This window comes from Ambystoma mexicanum, chromosome 10, assembly GCF_040938575.1.
Source record: "Ambystoma mexicanum isolate Mex_15411 chromosome 10, UKY_AmexF1_1, whole genome shotgun sequence".
Lineage (NCBI taxonomy): Eukaryota > Metazoa > Chordata > Amphibia > Caudata > Ambystomatidae > Ambystoma > Ambystoma mexicanum.
Genome location: NC_090932.1, coordinates 1,119,792,555 through 1,119,819,185, shown reverse-complemented (window position 1 = coordinate 1,119,819,185; position 26,631 = coordinate 1,119,792,555). Strand labels below are relative to the sequence as shown.

Sequence of the window (26,631 nt, the reverse complement as noted above, 5' to 3'; positions counted from 1 at the left end):
CTGACTTCAGAAATGTTTATATGTGTGAAAAAAAACTCTTGCCAGCTGGGTCAATCCTAACAGGTATGCAAGCCAGGTTCCATCTCCTCTGCCTCCCGAACCAACTATGAGGACACGTGGTATTTTCTAACACATTTTCGACAGTGTGTAGATTGTATCTGCTCCCTTTACAGTAACACTTCATTATATATAGGAGTTCAATGTTAGGGAACATTTTGCTATTTCATTTGTCGCAAAATAAGCTCTTATTTGCATTTAAATATGAATATTTGTACCACATTCTTGGTCTTGACATTCTGCATGTATACTACAAGGTTGTGCTATACAGTTTCCTGCAATTGCATTTCAACATTTACAAAGTTAAGCCTTGAGCTTGGCCAAGTTACCAAATGGTGAACTAGTGGGATTTTGAGCAGAATTGATTCATCAACACCAGTAAATGTGATCTATTCAGTTTCAGAGGGGTTTTCCTTTTCCCCAACACCTGGCTAGTAAACGCCTAACAGTGCTCATATCTGGATGAAGACATTATTTGTGGGCAAGTCAAGTGGCTATATTGGAGGCGGGACCTGTGAACAGGTGGGGCCGCACATGCTCTCTTGCTCCCTCTGCTTTTTTCTTTGCAAAATAAACACGTTCTGAGTTAGCATACCTTTGTTTTAGATGAATGTGGGGTTCTGTAGGACTGGGAGTAGAACATCTCTTTGCTACCTTGTATTGTTTTGGGTGCAGGTGTTTTCGAATGAAGGTTCTGCGATCAGGTGCCCTTTATTTATGTTGTTGCCTCTGTAATGGTGATAGGGGCACGACAGAAGGATGTTTACAAACAGTAGAGACATTGTTAGCAATAGATGGAAAGAAATGGAGAGCTGGAAAGACGGCAGTAAAAAGGAGAAATTTAGAAAGAATCAAAAAGATGAATACAAAGAGTGACACTCTTGCATACATCGATGCTAGATGGAGACTGAAATGGATAGGGAGAGCCTGTAATACACTGAGATAGAAGAGAATGACGGGACAAAGCGAGAGCTAGCGAGACAAAGAAAGAGAGAGAGGAAGCGAGAGAACGAGTAACCAAAGTATATACTGTTGGTTCCGAGAGAAAGGAATTGAGAATTGGAAATGAATGGTGAAGAAATGCTGAGGGGTGCAAGGACTGATACCAAGTCGGACCCCAAGAAAATTACTTCAACATGCTCATCAACATTTATCAATTTCACATCAAACAAACCCCATTTGGCCCGTGACTTGAAGTTACCGATTGCCGTCCTAGCATTCTTCATCTCCGCCTCATACCTACTAGAGTTGATTTTGTGTGTACTGGTAGCAATCCTGTAGGTATTCTTTGCTAGCATGGAGTTGGTTCTTGAGTAAAGCTCAATGCGCTCGATTATGTGACATAATGGAATTATGTGTTAATGTTTCAACCCTCTTCATAGGTCCCTGTCATTGTTGCTCTGCTCTTCAAAAGTGTATGCTTCTGCTATGTTGGCACTGTTTTTGTTGTCAATAGATTGCCACCCGACCATCCTGGGAGGCTTCGACATCTGCTTTGACACCCCCTCAAAATCAACATCCTGAGCTCTAATTAACAACTTGAAAGACCCCCTTCTTCTTTGGCTGGTCTGCGATCCACCTCACCTACTAAAATGCCAGTACTGCCTCCTGTGATAAACATGGCTGTAACTTCCCCACATGCTCTCACCTGGGTGGATTGCAACAATTGCAACAATGAGCACCTGGGTGCTCATTGTTTTCTATTATGTCATGGCACAGAGCATGTGCCGCTTTCCATACCTGCTTACCCTGCCAAACATGCCAGTCAATGGAAAGGCGTCCAGGTTCTTCCTAACTAGGCAGCGAACCGGAAGGACTCGCATCCACCGCTGCCAGCCTTCCTAACCTGGCAGCGAACCGGAAGTACTCCCATTCACTGCTGGCAGCCTTCTTGGATCTAGGGGACTAGTCTGCTCCACCATCAACCCTATTGTTTGTGCCTGGCCTCACCAATCACGTACCTTTTACCTCCTTCAGGAACTAGACCCCCTGAGCAAGAAGCTCATTTCCGCTGCAGATGACACCTACTGGCACTATTCAAATGTTCTCTAAGCCAGCTTTGTTGCATGCACAATCAGCCCACTTCCCGACACATCCTTCTATTCAAGCACTGTACCCCTGGAGTTTAATATCTCATTTGCTAATGCCCTCCTTAAAAAATTCTGCCTTGACTATTCTGTTCCTAACTACCGCAGAGCCATCTGCAAATGAGTGTTCACTGCCAAACGGCTGATCAGGCAGACTACTTTTTTGCCACAAAGCCCATTGTGGTAAAGTACCTCTACATGTCTTCCAAAACTTGGATTTACATAAGGCTAATTTCACTGTTTTTGATACCGTGACATCACTCATGGCATAGGACTAAAAGAAAAGGCCGACTAGCCAGGGAGTACAGGTCCATTGTCAAGGAGAGGAAGAGTCTGCCATATGCAGGAAGGAGAAGTGCTCTGGAAACCGCATTGTGCAGATTCTGACAATATGGAAGTTGGAGGTCTGAAGGTGTTGGGCATGGAGCCAAATTTCAACAAGTACAAAAGCAAAAGTCTGCTGGACCTCGAGGGTACATGACCACAGCTGGAGATGTGGTAGGAGTAAAGCACAGGAGGGACGCCGACTCCCTGGGTCCAGCAGGGGCACGGCAAGGAGCCGGGTAAGGAAAAAGGGAGTCAAGTGAAAAACAAAGCCTGCAATCCGATGCCCACACAGGTGAGTTAGACGCTATGGTGTGGAGGCATTTGTAGCTGGAGCCCAGAAATTGAGAATTCTATGAGGCTGAAAAAGAGAAGTGGAAACACATGCTGAAACTTGGAGTGATATTTCTGGTGGCACCTCGTGGAGATAGAGGAGAAACTAAAGGGAATGAAGAATGGGAAAAGTGCTAGAACTGGCCGAGAAAGTTCTTTCAGTGTGCATTAAGATAAGAGGGAACCAGGTGAGAAAACTGCCATCTACATTTAGTTGAAAGTGGGGAAGAGAGGCAAACGGAAAACAGGAGAGAAAGTTCCAAGATCGCATATAAATTTGAAAGGGGAGAAATGGTGCAATATGGAACTGGGAAAGAGCGTTCCTATGTAGCAAGCAAAGTTGTAACGTATAGAAGCAATCACAACTGGAACCGGAAGTTCATAGAACGCACACAAAGGCGTATGCTAGAGAAACAATGCTGCAAGATGGAACCAGGGGTGAACGTTTCTGCAGCGCACTCGAAGAGGAACAGTGTTTGAAACAATGCTGAAGCTCACACCAGAAGAGAATGTTCCTAGAATGACATCAACCTGGAGAACTTTGGCAAACATTTTAAGCTCTAACCGGAAGAAAACGCTCGTAGGGTGTATCAGGTGAGTAAAAGAAATAATAATATTTAAGCAATGATGTTTACAAGAACTATTGCATTCTGAAACTTGGAGTGAAATATCCAATTTGACAAAGAGTACTTAAAGGAACTGTTGCATTCTGAAACTGGAGTGAACGTTCTCATTTGCCAAAAGTAATTAAGACAACTGTTGCACTCTGGAACTTGGGGCAGACTTCCTCAAAAACAAGACAAACGCAAAATCCAACCTTACCCCCAATGGGGCAGGTTTTGAGTTCCACCTGAGAAGATTATTTATTAAAGATTTATGTTGATTAAGCTCTAACCATCAGTCTGGCGGGCACTCCTGAGGCCGACCACGATGGTGGCTGAGAGCAGTGAGCGGCGCTCTGAGAAATAAATGCTAGATGCCGGTAAATATCCTGATTTCCCCTGCATTGATTAGGTCGAAACTATGGCCGCACAGCTTTCATGCCTCTGGGGCACATTCTAGGCAGTAGAGATTGGAGAGAAATCGGGTCGTAAGCACAGCTGAGCACTGCGATTGTGACCCATCTCAGGTTGACAATTGGTTGACGGGTGGGTCAACTGTTCTGTTATGGAAGTTGATGTTGGTGAGTGTGCTAGTGTGATGTTCTTCTGAAGCCCAGAATACGAGCGAAGGATATGCCCCACCCATCTAACTGCTTGAGGAATGGTTTAGAGTCCCAGAGCATATAGCGTATTAGCCAATGCAAGGAAGCCCCGTCCGAGCAAGGGGAGAAAGTCTGTTTAGATTAATCCTGGCACGGGGTGATCGATGAGCGCCCGGACCAGCTTTCTATACCTGGTGCAGTGCTGCGGATAATCTGCAATGCCTTTTTTCGTAAGTGGACAATACACAGAAAGAGGGGAGCTTCCTCTTTCGAATGGAACTACAAGTGTTTCTCAAAATAAGTTACAAGTAATTAAGAAGCATTGAAAGGGGAAAGCACATTAAATGTCAACCTTCAGATTTCCTTTGAGGGAGGATCCACTAAAGTGAACCAAGAAAGAGTTGCAATGGATCTGGAAATGCAACATGCATCCGGCAATATGGTTGAAGAGCATGATAAACATTTACAAATCGAAGAAATGTTTCTTCAGTTGAGGGCAGGCATAGACACATTGATCTCTAAACTGGGCTTGCTTACATGTAAAGTGGATCATTTAAGAGCAAAACTTGATAAATATGTAACTAGATTAGAATCTGCACACAAAAGGATTTAGTCTGTGGATGATAAGACCACATCGAGGTCGAATTGGAGAGCTGTTCCCGACTAAATATATCTGGATTACAGAGGTGAGTGAGAAAAGTGACCTGGGCTCCGTGAAACAACTCCTTGAATAGCTTCTAAGGGATACTTTTGATGACGCTGGGGTTTTCCTGTATTTATAGTAGAACGGGCCACAGAGTATCCCCGACCAGTCTTGTACCTGGAGACGCTGCATGTCCCATAATTGCCAGATTGTTGAACAATCAGGACCGAGATACAATTCTGAATATGGCAAGTTAAAAAAAGTACTTTGCAGTACAAAGGTGATTCCATTCACTTTTCCATGATTTTTCAGCACAAGTTGAATCTTCTTGGGAGTCATACACTGGAGGGAACCAGATATTCAGAAAAAGAATATAAAATATTTTATGCTGTTTCGGCCAAGCTAGGCCTCTCAAGGCTTTCCCAGAGAGAGTATTGACTCTGATAGGCACATCTGATGTAAGCTTATACTAATCGACCGGACCAGGGTATTACACAGTGAGACTATAAAGGCCAGTAACTATGAAAGGTGATATTAAAAAGGGGAACTGGAGGGGTCCTCACACTAATGTAGAAATGTTTTTAGAAGCATGTTACATCACCTGATTTGGGCATAAAAGGGATTGCATAATCATCCGGGAAATGATTGATGTAGGGATCACAAGCGTGAACTCTGCTGGGCTTGATTGGGCTTGAGCAGTTCCTCCTGTGTGTACCACTTCAGTGTTTGGGGTGTTTAGGGACGGTAAAACAGACATTGACCATTTTGGGTTGTCATTGAGGGAAGGAGCGAATGGCCGGTTATGCTTACAAATCTGTTTTTAATGTTGTATTGCATGGAATTATCACTTTGATCAGGTACCCTTCCTGTATCGGCAAGGGATAAAGTAGAAGTTAGCTAATGTGGTATATACGGATCGATGTGATCACTGCTCCGACCATAATTTAAGCTTTCAAAAAGCCTACTTCTATTACATCACACCGCAGTGATCACATAGATTACTTTGGCGCTCAGCCACAACCTGTTACCCCCTCCCCTCCCTACTTACCTTTCGGTGGCACACTTCTGTGTGTGCCACTGACTCATCTCTGTCCCTGTGGCTTCAGTTCCTCCGACTTACATGTGTCGGAGATGACACCGCAGGGTACTTTTTAAAAAAAACGTTGTAAAATAAACTTTCTTGTCCCCTGCTCTCCATCTGATGGAAGCAGGGGGCACCCCTCCAACCCTCCACTCCAATTACAGCGACCAAAGGGAGCAGGGTACGCAGCAACCCCTGCTCTGCTTGGTAGCTGTAATGGGAGTTGGAATTTTTTTAAATGCTGAATGCGCAGTAAACGTGCATTCCGCATTTTCTAGTCAGTATTTTGGACTGATACTTTTTACACTATAAAACTTCATATGGATGAAATTGCTCATTGGGGCCCTCTAACATACAAACCCCTCTCCAATAAGAGTAAGGATGGACCACTTTTGGCTGGAAAAATGATGTATAATGGCACGACAGATGGGTGTTTCTTTAACTTACTCACATGGACTATTCAGGGTTTGAATCAACCAGTTAGAGCTAAGAATGTTATATTATATCTTGTTCAACACAATGTTAAAGTGGTCGCCTTACAGGATACACATTTGACTGCAGGCGTAGAGGCTAGGTTTCGGAAACGGTGGGTATGCCATAGCTACAACTCCACCTTTTATAATATTAAAGAGGAGTCATAATATTGGTTCATTGGTCTCTGGGATTCAAACTGGATCAATATCATATGGTTTCTGAGGGACAATCACTTGTGGTGGGCGTAAACATGAATGGTCGCAAAATTACATTTGTAGTCGGCTATGCCCCAAATTTGGATTCCCCGGATACTATGAATAGATAGCTGAGAAACTCAAGAGATTTGATAGCACTTTAATTATCTGGGGTGGAGATTACAATCCTTTATTAATAGTAAGTCCTGCTAGGTCCTCGTGTTTACCCCACGCTATATCTCAATCTGCACGCATGATCTTACAACTATCTGAACTTCTTGAGTTGGTAGATGTTTGGAGAATTTTGCATCCACTAGAAAGAGACATTACCTTTCAATGCTGTGTACATGACGCTTCCACGCATATTCATTTTTTCTTGATGTCGGCAGGGGGAGAATGTAACATTCTTCTTCGAACTTTGTCAGATCATTCCCCTGTACTCATTCAATTACAGATCAAGGTCTGGGTAGAGGTCAGAGACATTAACTGATATTGTATTTTGTTCTGATGTACAGAAAGAGAGTGTAGCATTTTTTTACTTAATAGTGGATCTATAGATTCTCTGATGATGACGTGGAGGCATTTAAATGCTACAGATGTAGCATTTGTATAGCTATGGAACTGTGTGCGCTCCGAACTAATAGGGCAGTTGTAGATAAATGTGAGAGGAGGCTGTGAGGGTTAGAGAGAGTATATCAGGAATAGGGTGATGGTGGAACACTAGTGAAAATTCAGTTAATAGAAGAACACTTTCAAATACTGCATGGGGAAGGAAAATAGTTGGGATGTCAATACAGTGCTAGAAAGTACAGGGAAAGGCGAACACCTGGTGGACTACTGGCACAAATAGCTATTCCTGATAGACAAAGTACTTGTACACACGCCACCAAACACGAAACTGGTAAAACTTTGGTATAGAAACACTGAAATCCTGGAAATATTCAAATGTTTTTATAGTAAATTGATACATATTTGAGCACCATTGGACTTTATCAGTTGGAATATGCTCAAAGAATGACACTCAAACTGCCCATCCCCACTGAACAAATTCAACATGGAATAACTGAATTAGCAGGAGGGAAAGCTACTTGGTCTGATGGGCTAAGAATTGAATTCTATAAAGGATATAACAATATATTGACATCAAGTCTATCTGAAAGCCCTTATTAATGGTACAATGCCAGCATCCATAATGGAGTCCAAGAATACTCTCATGCTTAAACCTAGTAAAGACCCTAAACACTACTCCTAATATCGACCGATTTCATCAATGAATTTAGTTAATAACATATTAGCCTGGGTTCTTGCTAATATCAGGGTTCGAAATAGCTGGGAGCTATCTAACTCCTGCTTCTACCCTAGGAGAGGCTGATTAGCTTAGAACCAACAGTTACCAGGGGCTATATTTGCCTTCCCATGCCAACTGGTGCCGTACAAACAACCATATGTGACTTCAACTTTGAATGTTTGAGAATGTAAATAAACAAAAATTAGGACAAATATATGGCACGTTTAAATGTAATAGATCATACATAATGGGCAAAAAGTAAAAGTGTGCATCTCATGTGGAAGTTAGATTTGCAGTGTGCTATGTACTTGCTCCTGGTCCCCCAGCAGTAGCTCCTGTCTGCTGGATGATGCCTGATATTCAGGAGCTGGTTTCCTGCTCATTGAATCTTAATTTTGAGCCCTGGAATATGATACAATTTTCTATGGTCAGATGTGTAGCATCTGATCAGTTGGTCCTTATCCAAGGCGGTCCACCTCTTTGGGTTTGCAATGCCTTTTTGGCTTATTACATCTTCTAAAACTAGATATGTCAGCAGTATCTGTTCTGCTAGACGCTGAAAAGGCATCTAACTCTACAAAATGGTTCTTTTTTTCTGTCCTTCGAAAAATAGTTTTGGTCCGAAAAATACTTACTATGATAGCCTTACTTTATACACAACCCACTGCCAGACTTTATATGAATGGACACCTTTCTGATAATTTTCCACCAGGTCAGGGAACAAAACAGGGATGCTCTCTTATCTGTATGATTTTCGCTGTAGCTTTTGGCAACTCTCTTCAAGGAAAGACATATACATTGTGGGCTTGAATTATGTGCACACAAACTGTTAGATATCACTTTATGCTGATGAACTGATGCTTTTTTTCAAAGACCCTTAAAAGAATTTGGCCCCATTAATGGATCATCATATTCATGAATTTGGCGAATATTCTGGTCTCAATATTAATGTAGCTAAATCTATATTCTTCCCATTAACCAAACAGACCCATCAGTTTGATGATTGATCTCCACTCTCCAAATAAAACCTAGACAAACGATATTTGGGGGTCGAAATAGCCAATGATATGAACATTTTATTTAGGGGAAATTTTGGGAAAGTAGTTGAAAAGTAAAAAATGCAGGTGGCTAGTTGGCACTAGCTGTCCCCTTTGATTTGGAAGAAACCTTTGATCAATATATCGATACGTAGTAAGTTTCTTTATCTTTTACTCACTGTTCCTTTAATCCTTTTTTAAAAATAATGATTTATTTATTTTTTAAATAATTTTTTATTAATTTAAAATAACAACAATACAAACCAAACACGCAGTGCATATATCAACAGTTCAATTGTTCATCGTTTAATTCTGGTCCCTGCTCCCCTATCCCCCCCCCTTACGAGCCTGTTTATTCCAAACACTCTGTGTCTGCCTCACGTGGTGGGGTCTCACTTGCCGTGGATTCCGACAGATCTTGTGCTGTTCCAAACAATTCTGCTATTAATGATTTTCATGCCATCAGGGTTCCCGCCTCCTCCTCTCCCCCTACATTGCTCGCCTCTTGCCATACCGTGGTTTCTGCCTCTGCCCATTTATGCAACTCCTTCCACCACACCTCCACCCGTGACCTGTGACATATCTTCCACCCCATGGCAATCCTTCTTTTTGCGAGCACATATGCTAGGTCCTTCAGTTTACTGACATGTTTAAGTTTCTGTCCTCTGGGGAACCCCCCCCCCAGAAAACAGGCCCAGGCCGTGTCTATGACAATAGTGATCCCTTTTTCCGTCAGTCTCTCACTGTTCCTTTAATCCTTCCCAAAGTTTTTTTTTTTTAAACCTGAGAAATATATTCTTAGAATGTAGCTGTGCTGGAAAGACGGCAAGAGTAGGCTGGATTCAACTGATTTCCTCTTTGGAAATAAGAGGGTTTTCCATGCCTGATCTTTATGGTTATTTTTTAGCAGCCCAAACACAGTTAATATCATTACAAGTTAGCTGGTCTGGATTTAACGGTGCCAGTAAAACCATACCAGCACCGTTTTCCAGACCGGCTAACTACGAGTTCTGTGGCCGTGTGGTGTTACACCCGCTGGGTCTAACCTGGCGTGCGTACCGCCAACAGCCGCAGACGGACGTGGAAACATTGCCACATGTTGCTGGTGTTTCCACTTCCCCATTCCCTAATGGGGATTTACAGAATGCCGGCTCCGAAATTACCGGATCACCGGGGCTGGAATGCCCCGGTAATTCCAGCAAGCCCAGAGCTGGTATTTGCTTACGAGTCCGGCGGCAGCTTGCTGGTTTTACCGGCACTGCTACTGCCGGATTCGTAATGATGGCCAGTATCTGTTGCTCTGGTTTCCTCCCGATCCTGCTAGACCTCATGTTCAAATAGAAAGAGCGTTTGCAGCGATCAAAACTAATTGGACTGAAATTAATGTGGTAGCCTCAACATGTTCAATCTGAAAAAAGATTGCATCTAAACTGCCTCTTTTCAACATTGCTTCCAGCAACATATGTGGCTGGTTTGGATATTTCATGTGAAAAACTGTATATTGAAATGTGAGAAAACTGGGAATAACAACATTGGTGGAATTTTTTCATGAGGGCCAATTTATGTCATTTGAGATGTTTAAAGTGATCGGAGGCACTTCACCAAGAGAGATTTGTTTGTTCCTTCTTAGTTGTAGCACGTACAACTGTAGGCTAGAAATGGCGCAGAGGACCCGCCCCAAGCATGGATGGTTGTTTAAAGTAGGTGGCATTCTGTCAAGATATAGAAGAAAATAATATTCAAACATTGACATATATGGTGAGACCCACAGATATCTGGACTTTATATAGAAATGACTTACTTACTGAGAACACCTGTTATGAATGATCTCAATAAGCCGATGTTAATGTTATTTTGTGAACGTTGAGGCAATGGAAAAGAGTACTGCTAATATCTGTGCTAGGCAGTTACCGACTGATGTAGACATTTTTTCTTTTTCATTTGAAAGATTACTGCCTTACGAAGTACATATATAATAAGTGTGACCGTCCCTGTTTGTTTTAATTGTCATAACTTTCGAATGTTAATAAAAAAGAATTTTACAAATAACTTAACTCTATCCTTCATCTTATTATAATTTTGAGACTGAAATCAAGTACATAGTGAAGATGCCACAGATGGTAAGTTTCAAATTCAAACATCCATTATCACATTCAAAGATGACCTGGAGAACGAGATGGACGCCACGGTTGTATCATTACTAGTCCTGTAAATCCAATACGACCTGTCCGCAACATTAGGCATGAACAATCACTCAATTCTATCCTTCTGACTCCACCAGCTCAGAATGTGTGACAGGGTGCTTGACTGGAGCTATTCCTTACTCTCTGACCATTCACAAATACTGTACATTCCAACTGCAAACCTTTAGTCCTCCCCAGTTCCCTCAAACCTGGCAATCTACCTTCAGGTAATCAAACACTGCATGCACATACCCCACCAAATAATTAACCCAAGCCAAATCCTTCTTTGTAGAAATGCATGCTTTATACCCTACTTGCTGCCCTGCCCTCCTTCTCTAGCTTATCCTACCACTCCTACCAAAGCAGTCAAAAACACTGCTCAAGCCCACCTTCTCCCATCTGAAAATATTGAGCTGCACCTACTCATTCCTGGCATTTCCCGACGCAGTTACCGCCGTTACGGTCGTAGTACGCTTGAACCTGCAAACCGAAAAAGGTTGGGATCCCAGGCATATTTATTAGCTGAACTCCAGTGGGTACTGAATCCAGCTCACAGTTTTTTACTGCTCCTACAAGGCCTTCAGAACCTCCATCCTAGGACGCAAAAGCCTGGCCGAAAACTGTTCCTGATCGAAGAATCAGAGCTTCTACGCAGCCATATTTTCTTACATTCTCTCCCTGTGAATAACTATGCCCAATGAACAAGTCCCCTAGACCTCCTACCTGTTCCTTCCAGCCCTGTCATCTAATCTCTCTCTTTGCAGCCTCGCACCAACTCACTCTGGCTAAACCAGCAAAGGAGGCTGAGGAGAGTGAAATAGGAGTAGAGCACAGAGGGAGATGGATATGACAGGGAGACAGGTCGCAAGGAGTGGTAGCCAGTGCTTCAAGTGATATAAGAAATCGAGGGGGGCTCTTACACGTCATGATGCAATATTTGGGGGCGGTTCCTAAAAAAAGGTCTTGCCCATTAATGTGTGTAAAAATATTGACCAAAGTAAATATATTTTAAAATAAAATAGAAAATCAACTCAAAATAGGTCAGCGGACCATCCAATCCCAAAGTTCTTTGGAAAGAAATCCATGATTCTTACAAATTAAAATAATTCTAATGACAATTCTTTGATACATGCTGTAAATAAAGTGGGTGGTAGAGAGAGAGAAAAGAGCAGAGCAAGAGGGTAATTAAGAGGCTTCATGGTGAAAGCAAGTTGGCATTGTGGTAGGCTACTTAGCTTAACTCTACTGCAGGAGAGAGAAGGGGGGGGCGGACTGGCTCTTGAGGTAGAGCCAAACATTAAATTGACATTTTTCAAGTAATGGGTTGTAAACATTTACGTACACCAAACTCTCCTCTGTATTCTGCACATCTAAAACTTAAAAGCACCACCAAAAAGATTCCCTGTGTCCAATGCCCCCACACCATGCCAAGTACTCACAACACTATTGCCATTGACTATAATAACACACAAAGACCTTGAGTCATGGAATTTTTTGCACAGTAAATAGGGACTTTGCGCACCAAACCGTGCGCAAAACCGCTTTGGTCGATTCATGGAATGGACTGTGCAGGACTTTTTCGTACTTTGGGGGGACCACATGCCGGCTTGGCACGTCTCTGCGAGCGGGCGAGTGCCTTGCGCAAGACACCACGCAGAGCATGGTTGTGGCCTGCGCAGAGACCAGAGTAGGGGAGCGGAACACGCAAAATGAGGAAGAACAAGGAAAAATGTGGGCATTACGAGGGATGGCCAGCAGACAGTCCACCGCAAACTCACACATGCGCACAAGCAAGCGTATTCATGGATCTGACTGTGTAACCTCTCATCAGGAAATGCCCATGTAAAGCTCTCAATCTATCCGCCACCCAAAGCCAAGCAAACAGAGTAGAGACACTTGCGCAACGGAATCTCTGCGCAGAGGTGGGATCGCATGTAGGATTTAGGGGTGCATGCACGCAGACAGGGTTCTGATCTAATCTAGGGATGCACGTACGCAGTGTAGCAGAGTACAGAAACGATTTACTGGGTTTTGCACGCAAATTAACCATAGCATTGCCTGACTTATGGAAATTGGTATGCATGTTGTCGGGGTGCCGGTAACAGACAGGGGGACCCCACGCAGTCTCTACGAGGTGCTGGCTTACTTGCGGGGGAACCCATGCAGGGTTTGCAGGGTACATGAGTTTACGCCCGGGGAGCCCGCAAAGGTGTGGCTGGATTTGCTTTGCATGGGGGCGTGTCAGGGGCATTCCGGCAGACTTGCATATAGGGTTACTTTGCGTCATTCTCGGCGCACAGGTTTTGCGGGATCTATGTGCATTTTTCCATGAATCGAATCGTATAGTGTTGGACGGGGTATGCCACGAGAACTGTACAGCAATATTAAAAAGAGTGTGCAGTGGGTTGATTCCCAGCTGCAGCATTTTGCATGGGGGCTACAGGTCACATAACCCAATCCAAGATAGCTCAGTGAATGGCGTGTCCTATGTAAAGAACCGCATATTGCAACGTCTAAACATATTTGGTACATCTGTGTAGCGTTCTCTGTGTAGTCTTCTGGTCTCAGATTCCAATCCCTAGCGATTAAGTCACCTATCTCAGAGATATATGTATGCCAATTGTGAATCACAGATTATAAATAATGTTAGTGAGCAGATGAGTAGGTGGGTGTCATGCTAGGTGCACTCTGCATTCCGCACATGAGCAGTGAGCAGATGAGTAGGTGGGTGTCATGCTAGGTGCACTCTGCATTCCGCACATGAGCAGTGAGCAGATGAGTAGGTGGGTGTCATGCTAGGTGCACTCTGCATTCCGCACATGAGCAGATCCCAATGGGGATAGCTCAGCAGCTTAAATGCTCTCAGCGCTGACATGCAAGCTGCAGGCACAAGTTTGAATCCCTGCAAGACCATCCCAGCCCGTCATCCTTCCAAAGACGAATCTGACGCGTAGGATGAAGGAGGTGTTATACAGAACTGCCATCAAATTATATGTGCCAATACATGATATGTAACACTATAATTCAATTGTTAAAAACATATACGTAGTAGGTGATAACAAGGCACCTAGGTGCGAGGTGCGTGTTACACAACCTATATACAATGTGTCAGCAAGACTATAAAAGACCAGCATTCAGGGATGCCCACGCTCTGATAGGTGCACGGGCGGGGATATCTTTCGATGGTGACCGCCGTGCGCGTGGCGGGTGGAGGCCGGGGCAGTTCCCAGACATACAAGACTGCAGTGTGGGAAGGAGGGGCCAGGTATGGGCTGCGGCCTGCGGGCATATGGGGGGAAAAGGCAGTGAGTGGGGCGCCTTGAAGGGGGCCAAAGCTCGCTCTCCACCGAAGCCTAAAAATATCCAGGCTGCACTAAATAGCGTTGAAACCCTGCTCTCGTTCGGGACGAAAATAGATTGAGATGCGGCCGGTAGAGCAAATAACGCACACTGGACCGCATTGCCATTGTCGCTAGCATCGCTACTGTCATTGCATATGGTGTAACCGCCTGACCGGTCCGCCACAGAACAAGCCTCCCTTGAATGCGTAATGGTGACACTCCCTCATATTCCCTGACTGCGGAGCATGGCTCCCCTCCCCCAGCCAATCGCGAAGAGCTCCAAATTCTCATCGGCATAAGCTACTGCCGATGGGAGCACCTGCAGAATCCCATGGAGTGTGCGTCTAAAAATGCGCGTGTTGCTTCCCCGCGCTCAGCTCGACACCCGTCACTCTGCCTATAAATCATACATGACATCATTACATGTTATCACATCCCCGGGTGGGGGAGCCTGCCCCGTGCCAGCCCCCTCCCCCATATCTACCTCCCTTCCCCCTCTGCAGACAGACCTCGTCCCCACTGGCAGTGAATAGACAGACTGGGGTGGAGGACGGAAACGTCGAAGGGACATTTTCCCAATCTCGCCCCGTTCGGACTGAATACATTTCAGGGTTGAAATGCGCAAATGCAGCCAACAATATCCCACAAGACTGGTGTGCCGGTAATGTATTAACCGGGGCTTGCATCCACAGGGAGCGGGTGTAAGGGCAGGCAGCGCACAGAGAGAATTCTGCAGAGTCTGCCCACCACCACATGAACCTGCTGCTATTTGCAGCCCCTGCCCACGCTTCTGCATCTCCGGCCAATGGGAGCAGAGCTGGGGGAGAACATGTAATAAGAAATATTAATAAACGGAGATGGGGGAAGGGGGGGGGTCACAGAATCGTGCTGAAAAAAACATACAGCCATACACCCGTATACAAAACCACACATAAACTTGGGAAAGACCAGAAGGCGGGTACGTATGTACACAGATGTGTATAGACAAATAATGCAGGCAGCCATACGCGCTATGTATATACAAAACGCAGGCATTCACATGAAGACAGGCAGAGACAAAAGAGCACGTGGGTCTTTTCAGACGTACAAATAGAAACACGAACTTACAGGCACACGCACAGACAGACACGTGGACAACCAGTAACTGATAGACGCGTACAAGGAACGATAGATAAACACCGACACACAAACAGGAAAACAGAGAAAGATAGACAGATACACACACCTGCACATAGACAATCATATGCGTCTAGACAATTGCACAGACACTCACACAAATGGATACATAAATGGTGCGTGCATGATGTGACAGACAGGTACACACACATCTACCCACAGACATACCAGCGAAATGACACAAATACGGCATACAGCGACAAGTACACACGAATATTACACAAGAGACACCCACAGCATGCAGACACATATCGACAAATGCAACAGTAAGATGGAAGGACCAACAGATGCATGGACACACGCAACACAGACGCCACGGACATAGAGCCATAGAGGGAGACAGGGATGCGCGTCCACACAGACACAGTGGCAGATTCACAACCAGACTCACACTCGTTCACAGAGACACAATGCCAGACAGGCACACAACCAGGCACAGGCAATGCCTTAAAGATAGAAATACACACTAAATGGCCCAGAGATGCTGAGACAGACAGGCCAACAGATAATGACCTACACACTAACACGGACAGAAAACCAGCCACACACACATTCTCATAGAGACATTAAGATTGGCTGACACACACACAGTCAAACACACATCCTGTCTCAGAGACGGACAGGTACACTGACACGTGGACACAAAGACAGCATGGGAATCAGTGGCACGCGCAAAGTGACAACAACACCTACTGGGAGACACAAACTGCAACAGGCGTACAAGGCCTGATTTACAAAGCGTTGTTCAATGGGATTTTCCCTTTTAAACGCGTTGTAAATCAGGCCCGTAGACACAAAGGACCACAAAGACTGGCAGGCACAAACACATACACAATGTGCCATAGAAGCACAGAGAGACATAAACACACACACACGCCCAATGACAAGAACATACAGGCACAGACATGGGGACTGACACGCACTCAAAGACAGACACGAGACACAAAGGTGAATGGAGACAGGAAAGCACACATTGGTGAAAATGCCTGCACATCGACACACAAAAAGGACGAGGGGACAGCTCCACACAAAGCTATAAATACACCCACGCAGATCCACCCACACATCACATCGAGGCATGTACATGTAGTGTTGTAAGTATGCACGCACGCACGCACGCACGGCATGCCTTCAACAGATATCAATATGCCACATAATGTCATTCGAGTACAGTAACCTACAAATGCGTGCATTCAGCTAGGCAACCCACATGCTCAGACAGACTGTACATTCTGTGGCATAAAGCGCAAAAAGCAGGCGTACAACAGCACGCGCATAACAGTGCCACGGATAACTTACACGGATATGGCCTGATTCACAACGCGTTTTTCAATAGGATGCGCCCTATGAAAAACGATGTGTGAATCAGGCCCTGGTTCGAACGTTGTTCTCCAGCGCATACACGGGATGTAGGTCGCCTGAACACATCAAACGTGTCCATTCCCAGCGTTGCCCCGGGCTGCACATATGCACCCTTCCTCCCAGTCCCACGCCCTGCGCCAGGGAGGCGCGCCAGTTGTGAGTGAGTGAATGAATGAGTGTATATGTATGTATATATATATATACCGCATCTTAGGGACCTGCCTTGCGGTGCAGTGGATCAGGGCTACGCACTGCACAGCATGGCAGTTGTTGTCATGCTCTTGGTAAGCGCTGCGCCCAGGGCACGCTGCATAAGCGTAGGCGGCGCTGGGGTGCAGGTCGGGCACTGCCCTTACCGCTCCAGGCCACCAGTGGAAGGGACAGACTTCACTGCACTGGTGCCGGGTGCGGCCGGTCGGGCACAGGCAGCACAGCGCCAGCTGCCACCGTGCAGCTCAGCCCGTACGGCACCATCTGCCGCCATGCCATTGCTGGGTGCGGCCAGTCGGCACAGCCCAGACCGCACCGCCGCGGGCCAGCTGCCGCCATTCATGCGATAGTTCTGGGTGGTGCGACTGATCTGTTTGCCCGTGGATACGATGTCTGGCCGCGGGTTGGCAGCTTGACACCGGTGCGGGTCTAGCGGCCAGTGGGGGGCAGGTCATGTAATGCACACGAGCGTGGAGTTGGATACGCCTCTATTCTGGGGACCGGGTACAACACAGCGCCCATATACATCAGCCTCGCCATCCCATCCTCATGCTGGTGCCGGGTGTGACAGGTCGGGCACAGCTCAAATTGCACTAAAACCATATGTGGGTGTAAAGTATTGACAGGTCGTCCAGTCACTGCACCAGCTCCACCAGTGACGGTCGCTGTGCGCGCTGCGCCAGGGTACCGCCAACCACAAACGTGTGCAGGCCCACCGCTGTACAATAGGCAATACACCAACCGCGTCATTGTACCGGCACGGTAAACCGTATCACAGTCTGCGACACACACAATCATGTCACTCGCAGATACAGCAGTTACATTACTCCGTCAAACCATGCATCCACCGCGATCGCTTTTATGTCGCTTACTTGCCAATCTCCTCATAGAGCTGGTATTCATCGGTGAAGCGGGTGCAGGTGGCGGTGTTGGCCATGGCGGTGCTGGGCGCTGTCTGGACTTCCTCCGATAGCCCCCACTTCGAACCACCGGCGTTCCTCGTTTACACCTTTTTTTGCCTGTATTTCCCGAAAAATAGGAAATTAAGCTCGCCCTTTTCCTGGGCGTGCGAGGAGGTGGGGGGGTTCGCGATCGTTGATTGGCGGTCTCGTGTAGAAATTCGCTTCAATAGATACGGAGGGGAGCGACGAGTAGGAAAGGGGAAGGGAGAGAGAATACAGAATTCAAGGGGCAGGGAAGAGCAGCCGCAGCTGAGGGGGGATCCGGCTCCTTGACAGGTGCACACAGTGTGTGTGTGTGTGTATGAGAGGGAGGGAAGCAGGGGGAGGGTGCTCGATGGGGGGAGGGGGAACAGAAGGAAGGCGTGCAAGGGGAGGGCGAGAGGGAGCGGGAGGGAGGGGGAGCAAGAGAGAATGACAGCAAGAAGAGGCGAGAAACGAGAGAGAACCAAGACGGGTGAAGGGGAGACAGTGTGCGCAAGGAAAGCGAGAACTCGGAAGAGTAAAGGGGAATAAGGCATGTGAGCAGTGCAAGGTAGTGGAGAGATAAAGGGAGAGGGGTGGGGAGGGGAGATAGATAGGAAGGCGAGCAATGGGAAAACAAGCAAGAAAGCAAGTGAGAAAACAAATACATTCTATATATATATATATATAAAACAATAAAGTTATGGTGGGTTTAAGAAGGCGAAAAAAACCCTCCACCTGAAATGTGAACGTAGGATAGTCCATTTGAGCCAAGTCACACATTGCACAACACCACCCATCACCCATCCCTGGAAGTTCACCTCCAGCTCTGAACCAAATTGTCAAGGCATTGTGGGTATGCATTATAGTGCAGCGGTCAACACAATAAAGTTAATCTGAGCATCGAGATGCATAGGAAACCGGAAAACAAATTGCTAATGATTTTTGGCTCCTGCCGACGGATTTAGCTGAAATTTTGCAAACAAAAAATATGTCACGCTCCTCCGCCTCCCGCCCACCCCCCAGAAACTGGACATTTTGGGAAAATTCTGTATTTAAGAAAGAAAAAAAAAGCTTTTTAGGCCTAGTCCCCCGTTCATTTTCCCCATAGAGAAAAAGTCAAAATGTTGCTCCAGTGCACAGACAAAACCACTGGACGGAATTGGACCAGGTACGAAACAATCTTGGGCAAGATGTGATTTCTGGGAGGGGGGTGGGTGTGGGGTAATTGTGTCCTTTAGTTTTTAAAATATTTGATGGAGAAGGGGGTGCCCCCTTCTCCCCAAATTATAGCTATACCCCCCATGGTGCTTTGCAGCAGAGTGACTTTTTACAAATGAAAAAAACATTTTTTTGGATTAATGTGAGAGATAACTGTGGTTATTATGGGAATAACCATGGCTAGCCGAAAATGAAAAGAAACAAAAAAATACATTTCCAGGTGGAAACATGATGACATCAGGCTAGAGGTGGGTAGGGGGAAAGAGGACACCCTGTGAAATTGGGGAGCTGTGGGGGAAGCTAGGGACCAAGTTCAGAGCACACACGATTTCTCATACCACTGTTATTCGGCAGGATAACCGCGGTTGTGAAAGAAAAAGAGATCAGGAATGAAAGTGCATCACACGAAACAAGTGTTGGGGGCATGGGAGATAGCTAGGGAGGGAACTATTTGGTCAGGGGATTCGGGGGAGGATGCAAGGAGCAGGAGGACATTTAGTGAGTGCCAGGGAGGGCAGGGAAAACTTTTTGATTTTTACGCTGTTTTTATGGACAACCGCAGCTATCGGGCGCCTAAAGATAACCGCGGTTATCTGTATTACATTGTTACCATAAACGCAGTTAAAAGGCGGTAAACAAATTGATTATTACAAGAAAAAAGTGACAAGTGGACTGGAAGTGTTTTAAAATAAACAGTGGGTACGTTCGAAGGCTATGCTCACTGGGGCCCAACAGAGATGTTTGGCCGTGGCCACCTAGTGGGACTAAAAGAAACATACAGTGGACACAGCCGGAAGTCATTGCTAGTGCCCCAGTCGTGTTTTAAAATATACAGTGGGCAGGGCCGAATGCCCTGGCTAGTGGGCCCAAAAGAGATGTATAGTGCCCATGGCATGTTCCCGTTGCAAAGCCCATGAGCACATACACATTATAAGAGAAGGGAGTCCCAATGACATACAAAATGGAATTATGCAGGGGCATAGCATTATGGGGGACATCAACGGGAATGTCCCAAGTTATTCTGGTCATGACTTCTCACATCCACTGAATTTCAAGGGTTTTCTTGTGTTAAATCTGCTCAGTTTAGATACACTTTAACTAAAGTTTTGTCAGTGAAAATATAAATATATATATATATTCAAAAACTCCTCGTACTATGTACATGAGATGGGCTGCACTCCGAGAGCAGCTGAGGGTGAAATGTCCTTACAGCAACAAGGAAACGTGGCACAAACAATCCCAGCAACATCATGTATTTTATTTTCAGTGTACTGCGAGAAAAATGAGAAACCTGGTTAAAAGGACGGCGTGTTTCGACGTACACTGACCACTTGATCACGTGGGTAAATGAACACAAATGATGGACAGCAATATATACTTGTCACTCTATACTTGAATATAGAGTGTCTAACAATCAATGCTCTATGCATTCTGGTAAAAGACATCTGCCATTTTAAAAGAGAAACGGAGTACGAATGCCCTGCACAGAGCACAATACAACAAATCTATACATGCTAATGCAGGCCAATAAGAACCGGCACGGCTGGTCTATAGAAATGCAGCTACACTCGTAAATAGCGAGGATCTGCTTTCTGGGTCTATGTATACCGCAAGTGCGGATAATTAAACCAGGCTCAAAAGAGCTCTGCAGAAATATAACAGCACGCGCAGATAACCAGTATGTGCTTTGAAGATCTGTATATACTGCAAGTGCGGATGTTTAGAACAGGCTCAAGAGCAGAATGAGCTAAATTGGGGGGAGGGTTTCGATTAGCTGATGAAGTACAAAAATAACCATTCAAAGTATTAAAATGACACAACCCATTGACCAGCCATGATGTTCCCATTAGCATGTATGCCTCAATGGCAACATAGTATGCATATCTTTAAATATGCTCTAATATTTGTTCATGAACATTTCATAAAAACAAAGGAATGTGACATGTGCAAATATGTATAGCAGCAATAAACACTGACATCAGATGTCGTAAAGTGCATAGTGCCTCAAGGTGCATAGTGTAATAATTGCAGTAGCAGCTGCAAATAAAGTGTCTAGTGCACAATAAAAACTGTAGTCACAAATAGCCTTATAAATTACAAATGTTACATTGGCAGAACTATACATGTCATATATATGTCCCCTGCATGTTGGGCAATATAACTACTAGTATAGAACATAATATGCAAAAGTCCAAACATTTTTGTGTTCAAAAATCTAAATCACCCACTTTTGCCAAAAGCAAAGGATGATAAAAAAAATATATAAAAAATATCAAGAACGAGAGAAGCCTTGTACTATATAGTATACTAAAAATAATAATAGTAACCACAATGTAAATACAAAGCAGAAACAAAATCAACAAGAAATACACATCAAGGGGACAAACCTCCCTGCTATATATACATAGATATGATTTAATCCCACAAATTCAATGTGCTAATCAGTCAAAACCCATCTGACTGTGTAGTGTAAAGCCATCAGCAAGAAAGAAAAAACAATATATATATAGAAATATAGAAAATAGGAGGAGAGGAGCAGAAAGCAAAAGAACAAAGAAAGGGGTAATGCACTCAGGTACCCAAAAACGTATATAGTTCCTCATCGAGGTTATGACCTCTAGGTTTCTTTGTTTCGAGATCTAGAATAATACTGGTTTCCAACTGTCTGAGCAAAAGCTCCCGATTTCCTCCTCTCGGGGATTTCAAAACTGTGTCAATGCCAAAATATGTGAACCCATCTATTCTTCCTCCATGTTCATTCTGAAAGTGTAACGCCATGGGGTAAGTGGGATCAACATTTTTTATCGCTTGTATGTGTTGGAGCACATACAAGTTTTCCTATTGTGCTCCCCACATACCATTTTTGACATGGACAGCTTAGCACATACACTACAAATTCTCTCTCACAGGTAATGCGATGCTTGATTTCAACTTTTTTTAAATCTAGTATAGGGTGATGATAACTAGCAGTGTTTATAGCATACTGACACGCCTTGCATTTTTGGCATTTATGAAAACCTGATAGCTTGGTCTTAAGCCAATTATTATCTAATTTACGAATCGCTGGGTTCATAAAACTGGGGACCAGAATGTCTTTGAGTGAGATTGATCTGCGAAATGTTATATTCACTCATTCACCCAGTAATGTGTTCAGGTGTTCATCTAATTTTAAAACAAGCCAATGTCTCTGCATGACCTTGCGTATGTTAAGTGCTTCATTATCAAAAGTTAAAATAAGTCGAACATCTCCCATGTCAGTAGTGTGTAACAAGACAGTATTGTCTACCAGGAGAGAGGAACTATCCATGTCTCTAGCTTTCTGGGATATCCATAGTGTTTAAACATTTTGGCCATCAAGGCACATTCAGTGTCAAAAGTCTCAATTTGGGAACAAATTCCCCATATGGGATACTCCACTTCAGGGTGATTACTATCTGCATCTAGGGGAATGTTAGAACTTGTAGGTTTTCTATGCAAATCAGTACCTAGGCCCCCCTGGGACACTGCTACCCGGACATCTAAGAAAATTATGTCTGTCTTGCTATTACTCTGGGTGAATTTCAGGTTTAGATCGTTGACATTCAATATTTTAACAAAGTCTAACCACTCCACATTGGTACCATCCCAGATGATGAAAAGATCATCAATATTCCATCCTTTAACCTTTTGAAAATTTCGATTGGCGCCATTTTGTTTATTCAACCTACTCATGTCTTACCTACCCACATAACTCAGACCCTAAGTATTCTAACAAAGCTGATGGCTAATATTAGCTGCTCCTTTGACTGCATTCTAGACTGCACTTGCTGCAACTTTTTACCCTGCAATCAACCGTACTTGTTGTAATCCTTGTGCCACATTGCCTTACGCTGTCTTTGTTTATTGTAACTATTTATTTAATTGCTGCTCGCGCTAAGCCCAACACACTACTGCTTTGCATATTGATTCCGTAGTCTCACTGTTCCCTCGTTGTTCACAACAGCTTTATCAGTTGCTTATCACACTTGAGATTTAATAAATGCTGACTGCACATTGAACTTGCCAATTCACTGTATACGTGTATATTTGGAAACAGCTCAACCTCTGCCTCCTGCACTTGATACTTGACTCACCATTTTATTCCCACATTGAACTAGCCTATTGACGGCTGCCTCCTATCCTTAGAATAGTCTATTCTAATGTCCTAAGTTAGCTGCGCCACCACTTTTGGATCAGCCTATCTTTCGGTACCACTGCATTTGTAATTGTAAACTTCACTGTACTGTATCCACGTCATTCCAAATCCGACTAAATGCTTTGAATATACAAAACCAGTTTGACTAGCGCCTGATGCAGGCTATTGCTTATAGCACCTACCGACTATCAACCTGTAATTAGACTATCCTGAGTGCACACTTACACACCCCTCAAGATTAGAGTAGCTGTGCAACCACTGTTCCAACTCACAACATGAGTAGTCTTTGTCTGCTATTATATTATCTATCTAACTTCTGACCTCCCTTCAACTCACAACCTAATAATGTCCCCAACCAGTCTGCCCCTGACCAAATCATGGATCAACATAAACGACTATGTTAATTCACAATCTCTTCCCACCCAATGGACCCAACCATGAAATTCGACCTTCAGAAATGGAAGACTGTGCTCAAGACTAGCCAAAATCTTTGAATCGCTAGCCAGAACCTTCTCCACCTTTAACCAAAAGAAAGTTAGCCACTGCACTGCTATCGATAACACTAGCAACAAAAATGGCCGTAGCCCATGGTCGGCACATAGGCCACGCACCCATAACATCCTCAAATCCCAATCCACAAAAATCCAATACATAGCGACACCTAAATGCCCCAATCTCAAATGTGCCCTAATAAACGCCAGATCATTGGTTGTACATGCCATTGAGATATCTGACCTTATCCAAACTGAAAATGATGACCTCTTAGCCATTACGGAAACCTGGCTACACCTTATGCTAGCCATCCCAGATGGATACACCATCCTAAGAGCTGATAGGATTAACGCACGTTGCGGAGGCATAGCCCTCATTGTTAAAGCTAACCTCCAAATTAGACTGGCTCCTACCCTTGACATCAAATCACGTGAAAGCCTCACAGCCAAGCTATCTATCAACAATTCTCAGACTCTCACAATCCATTTGCTATACAGACCTCCAGGCCCTATGGATACCTTCGAGGAGGACATCCCCACCATCCTATCAAATAATCTGAAAAACACCTCACAAGTCATCCTTTTAGGAGACATTCATCTAGGATTCAATGATTCTAACAACTTGCATGCTTCTAATGTGGCCAACACTCATATTGAACTTGGATTTACCCAGAGAGTACTCCACCCAACCCACACCAAAGGGGGAATATTGGACTGGGTGGCAGATTACAACTGCAACATCTCTATCTCGTCTATCGACCCCCAGATCTGGTCAGACCACCACATTGTAGCATTCTCCCTAGCAACCAACAAACCTGCCTTTATATCTAGTCAACTGGCCCCACCCACACAAACCAGGAATAAGAAAAACATTATCCCTGACAGCTTACTCTGATTCTGCCCACACTTAACTCCCTGCCAGAAAACCTGGGCCCGGAGACACTAGTGAATGAATACAATAAAATCATGACTACTTCCCTTGACTTAATCGCGCCATACAAAATGAGACAAAGCAAGCCCAAAGCCCATCTGAACTCCTGCTACACCCCACACCTGAAAACTATTTGCACCAAAAAGAGACAATGCGAGGCATCCTGGAGACTACTACCCTAGGAGGAAAACAAAATTAACCTCAGTACTATAACTGCTCTCTATAAGCACGAAATACCCCTGGCCAAACGTGAAACCTATAACAATAGAATAGCACAAGCCAACTCCAGTACGAAGGAACTCTTTGTCATCTTACAAGAATTAGAAGCCCCCATCCCAGTGCCAGACAACTGTGTGAAAGATAAACCCTGGTGCTCAAATATACAGCAGGCATTAACTAACAAAGTCATTAACCCACAAGAGAAAATTGACAAAACAAAATCACTATCCAATACCACCCCTCACATCTCCACTAATTCCAAACTACCTAACAACACTGAACACCCTCCTCAATTCAAGTTCTCTAGAGTCTTCGTCATTGAGACTGAAAAGATTATACTCTCGCTCAAACCATCCAACTGTCAGGGTGACCAATGTCCAGCCCAATTGATAAAGTATGCAGCCAGAGACCTTTCCCCCTTCATCACCAAACTCATTAATGCTTCATTCTCCTCAGGCTCTATACCAAGTAACCTCAAAGAATCTTGGGTGCTCCCCTTACTTAAAAAACAGACTCTAGACCCACCCATACCCACCAACTACCGACCAATTACAACAGTGCCATTCCTCCTGAAAACTATAGATAAAATGGCCTACATCCAAATACAGAAACACTGCAAATCCAACCTCTTGCTAGGAGCACGCCAATCTGGTTTTTGGCCACAGCATGGCACCGAAACAGCCTTAAAAGACCTTAAAGCCCAGATTGACGAATTTAGGAACTCAGCCCTACTGGTCCTCCTAGACTTATCGGCTGCATTTGCCCTGTGGACCACAAGGTCCTTTGCAGCCACTTGGACTCAGCTGCCCATTTCTCAGAGGAAGCCATAGCCTGGATACAATTCCTTTCTCAACAACAGGACCATGAGGGTCTTCTCCACCACTGCATCTGCATATCCCATCCCCGTCACCTGCGGGGTGTCCCAAGGATCATGTGTCTCTCCCACCTTATACAACATTTTCACGAATCCCCTTTTCGACGATCTAGACCAATCTTGGTGTCACCTACACAAATTATGCCGATGATACCCAGATTCTCATTCCGCTTTCTGGGGATTACGAAAAGGATTTGGCCTTGGTGAACAAGGTATATCTCATCATCCAGGCATGGATGGCCACCCATGGATTATGCCTGAATGATGATAAGACGGAGATCATCATCCTGGGTAGCCCCTCAACCCTCAACAAACTGGGACCCAAATACTCTACCTTTAACATTGATAACAACCCCATCACAGTGGCCAGTGAGGTGAAAACATTGGGTTTTTACCTGGACTCCACCCTTTCCTTCAAGAAGCAAGTTAATGTAATGGCATCTGCCACTGCATATACTTGCAAATTGATTAGAGCAGGCAAACCCTTCTTGTCCAATAACAGCCGCCTGACCCTGGCCAGAGCACTTGTTCTGTCGAAGCTGGATTACTGTAACACTCTGTACATCGGTGCTAACACGGAGATCACAAAAAAAATCCAATCCCTGCAGAACAATGCTCTTAGAGCTGCCCTTGGAATTTCCAGGAGAGAACACATCTCTGAAACCAGAAGAATAAACAACTGGCTGACAACACATGACAAAATACATTTGAAAGCTGCCTCACTTGTTCATAAATGTTTGAACGACGCTGCTCCTTGTTACCTGACTGACAGTTTTACTAGGAAAACCCCAACAAGATTTACCA

At 44.6% G+C, this 26,631-nt stretch overlaps 1 protein-coding gene across 21 annotated transcripts in view; it reads right to left on the bottom strand.

Annotated features, from left to right (window-relative positions):
* CAMK2B (calcium/calmodulin dependent protein kinase II beta) overlaps positions 1-18,375 on the bottom strand; it is a 1,630,344-nt gene extending 1,611,969 nt beyond the window's left edge. For 2 of the 21 annotated variants that reach the window (XM_069618998.1, XM_069618994.1), the window contains exon 1: positions 17,867-18,299. In XM_069618998.1, the coding sequence (XP_069475099.1) occupies positions 17,867-17,931 (65 nt within the window). In that variant the 5' untranslated portion in view covers positions 17,932-18,299. Of the gene's footprint in view, positions 1-17,866 lie in introns of all 21 variants that reach the window. The other 19 variants (XM_069618992.1, XM_069618996.1, XM_069618990.1 and 16 more) reach the window with 17 other exon arrangements.
* Between the last annotated feature and the right edge of the window lie 8,256 nt (positions 18,376-26,631).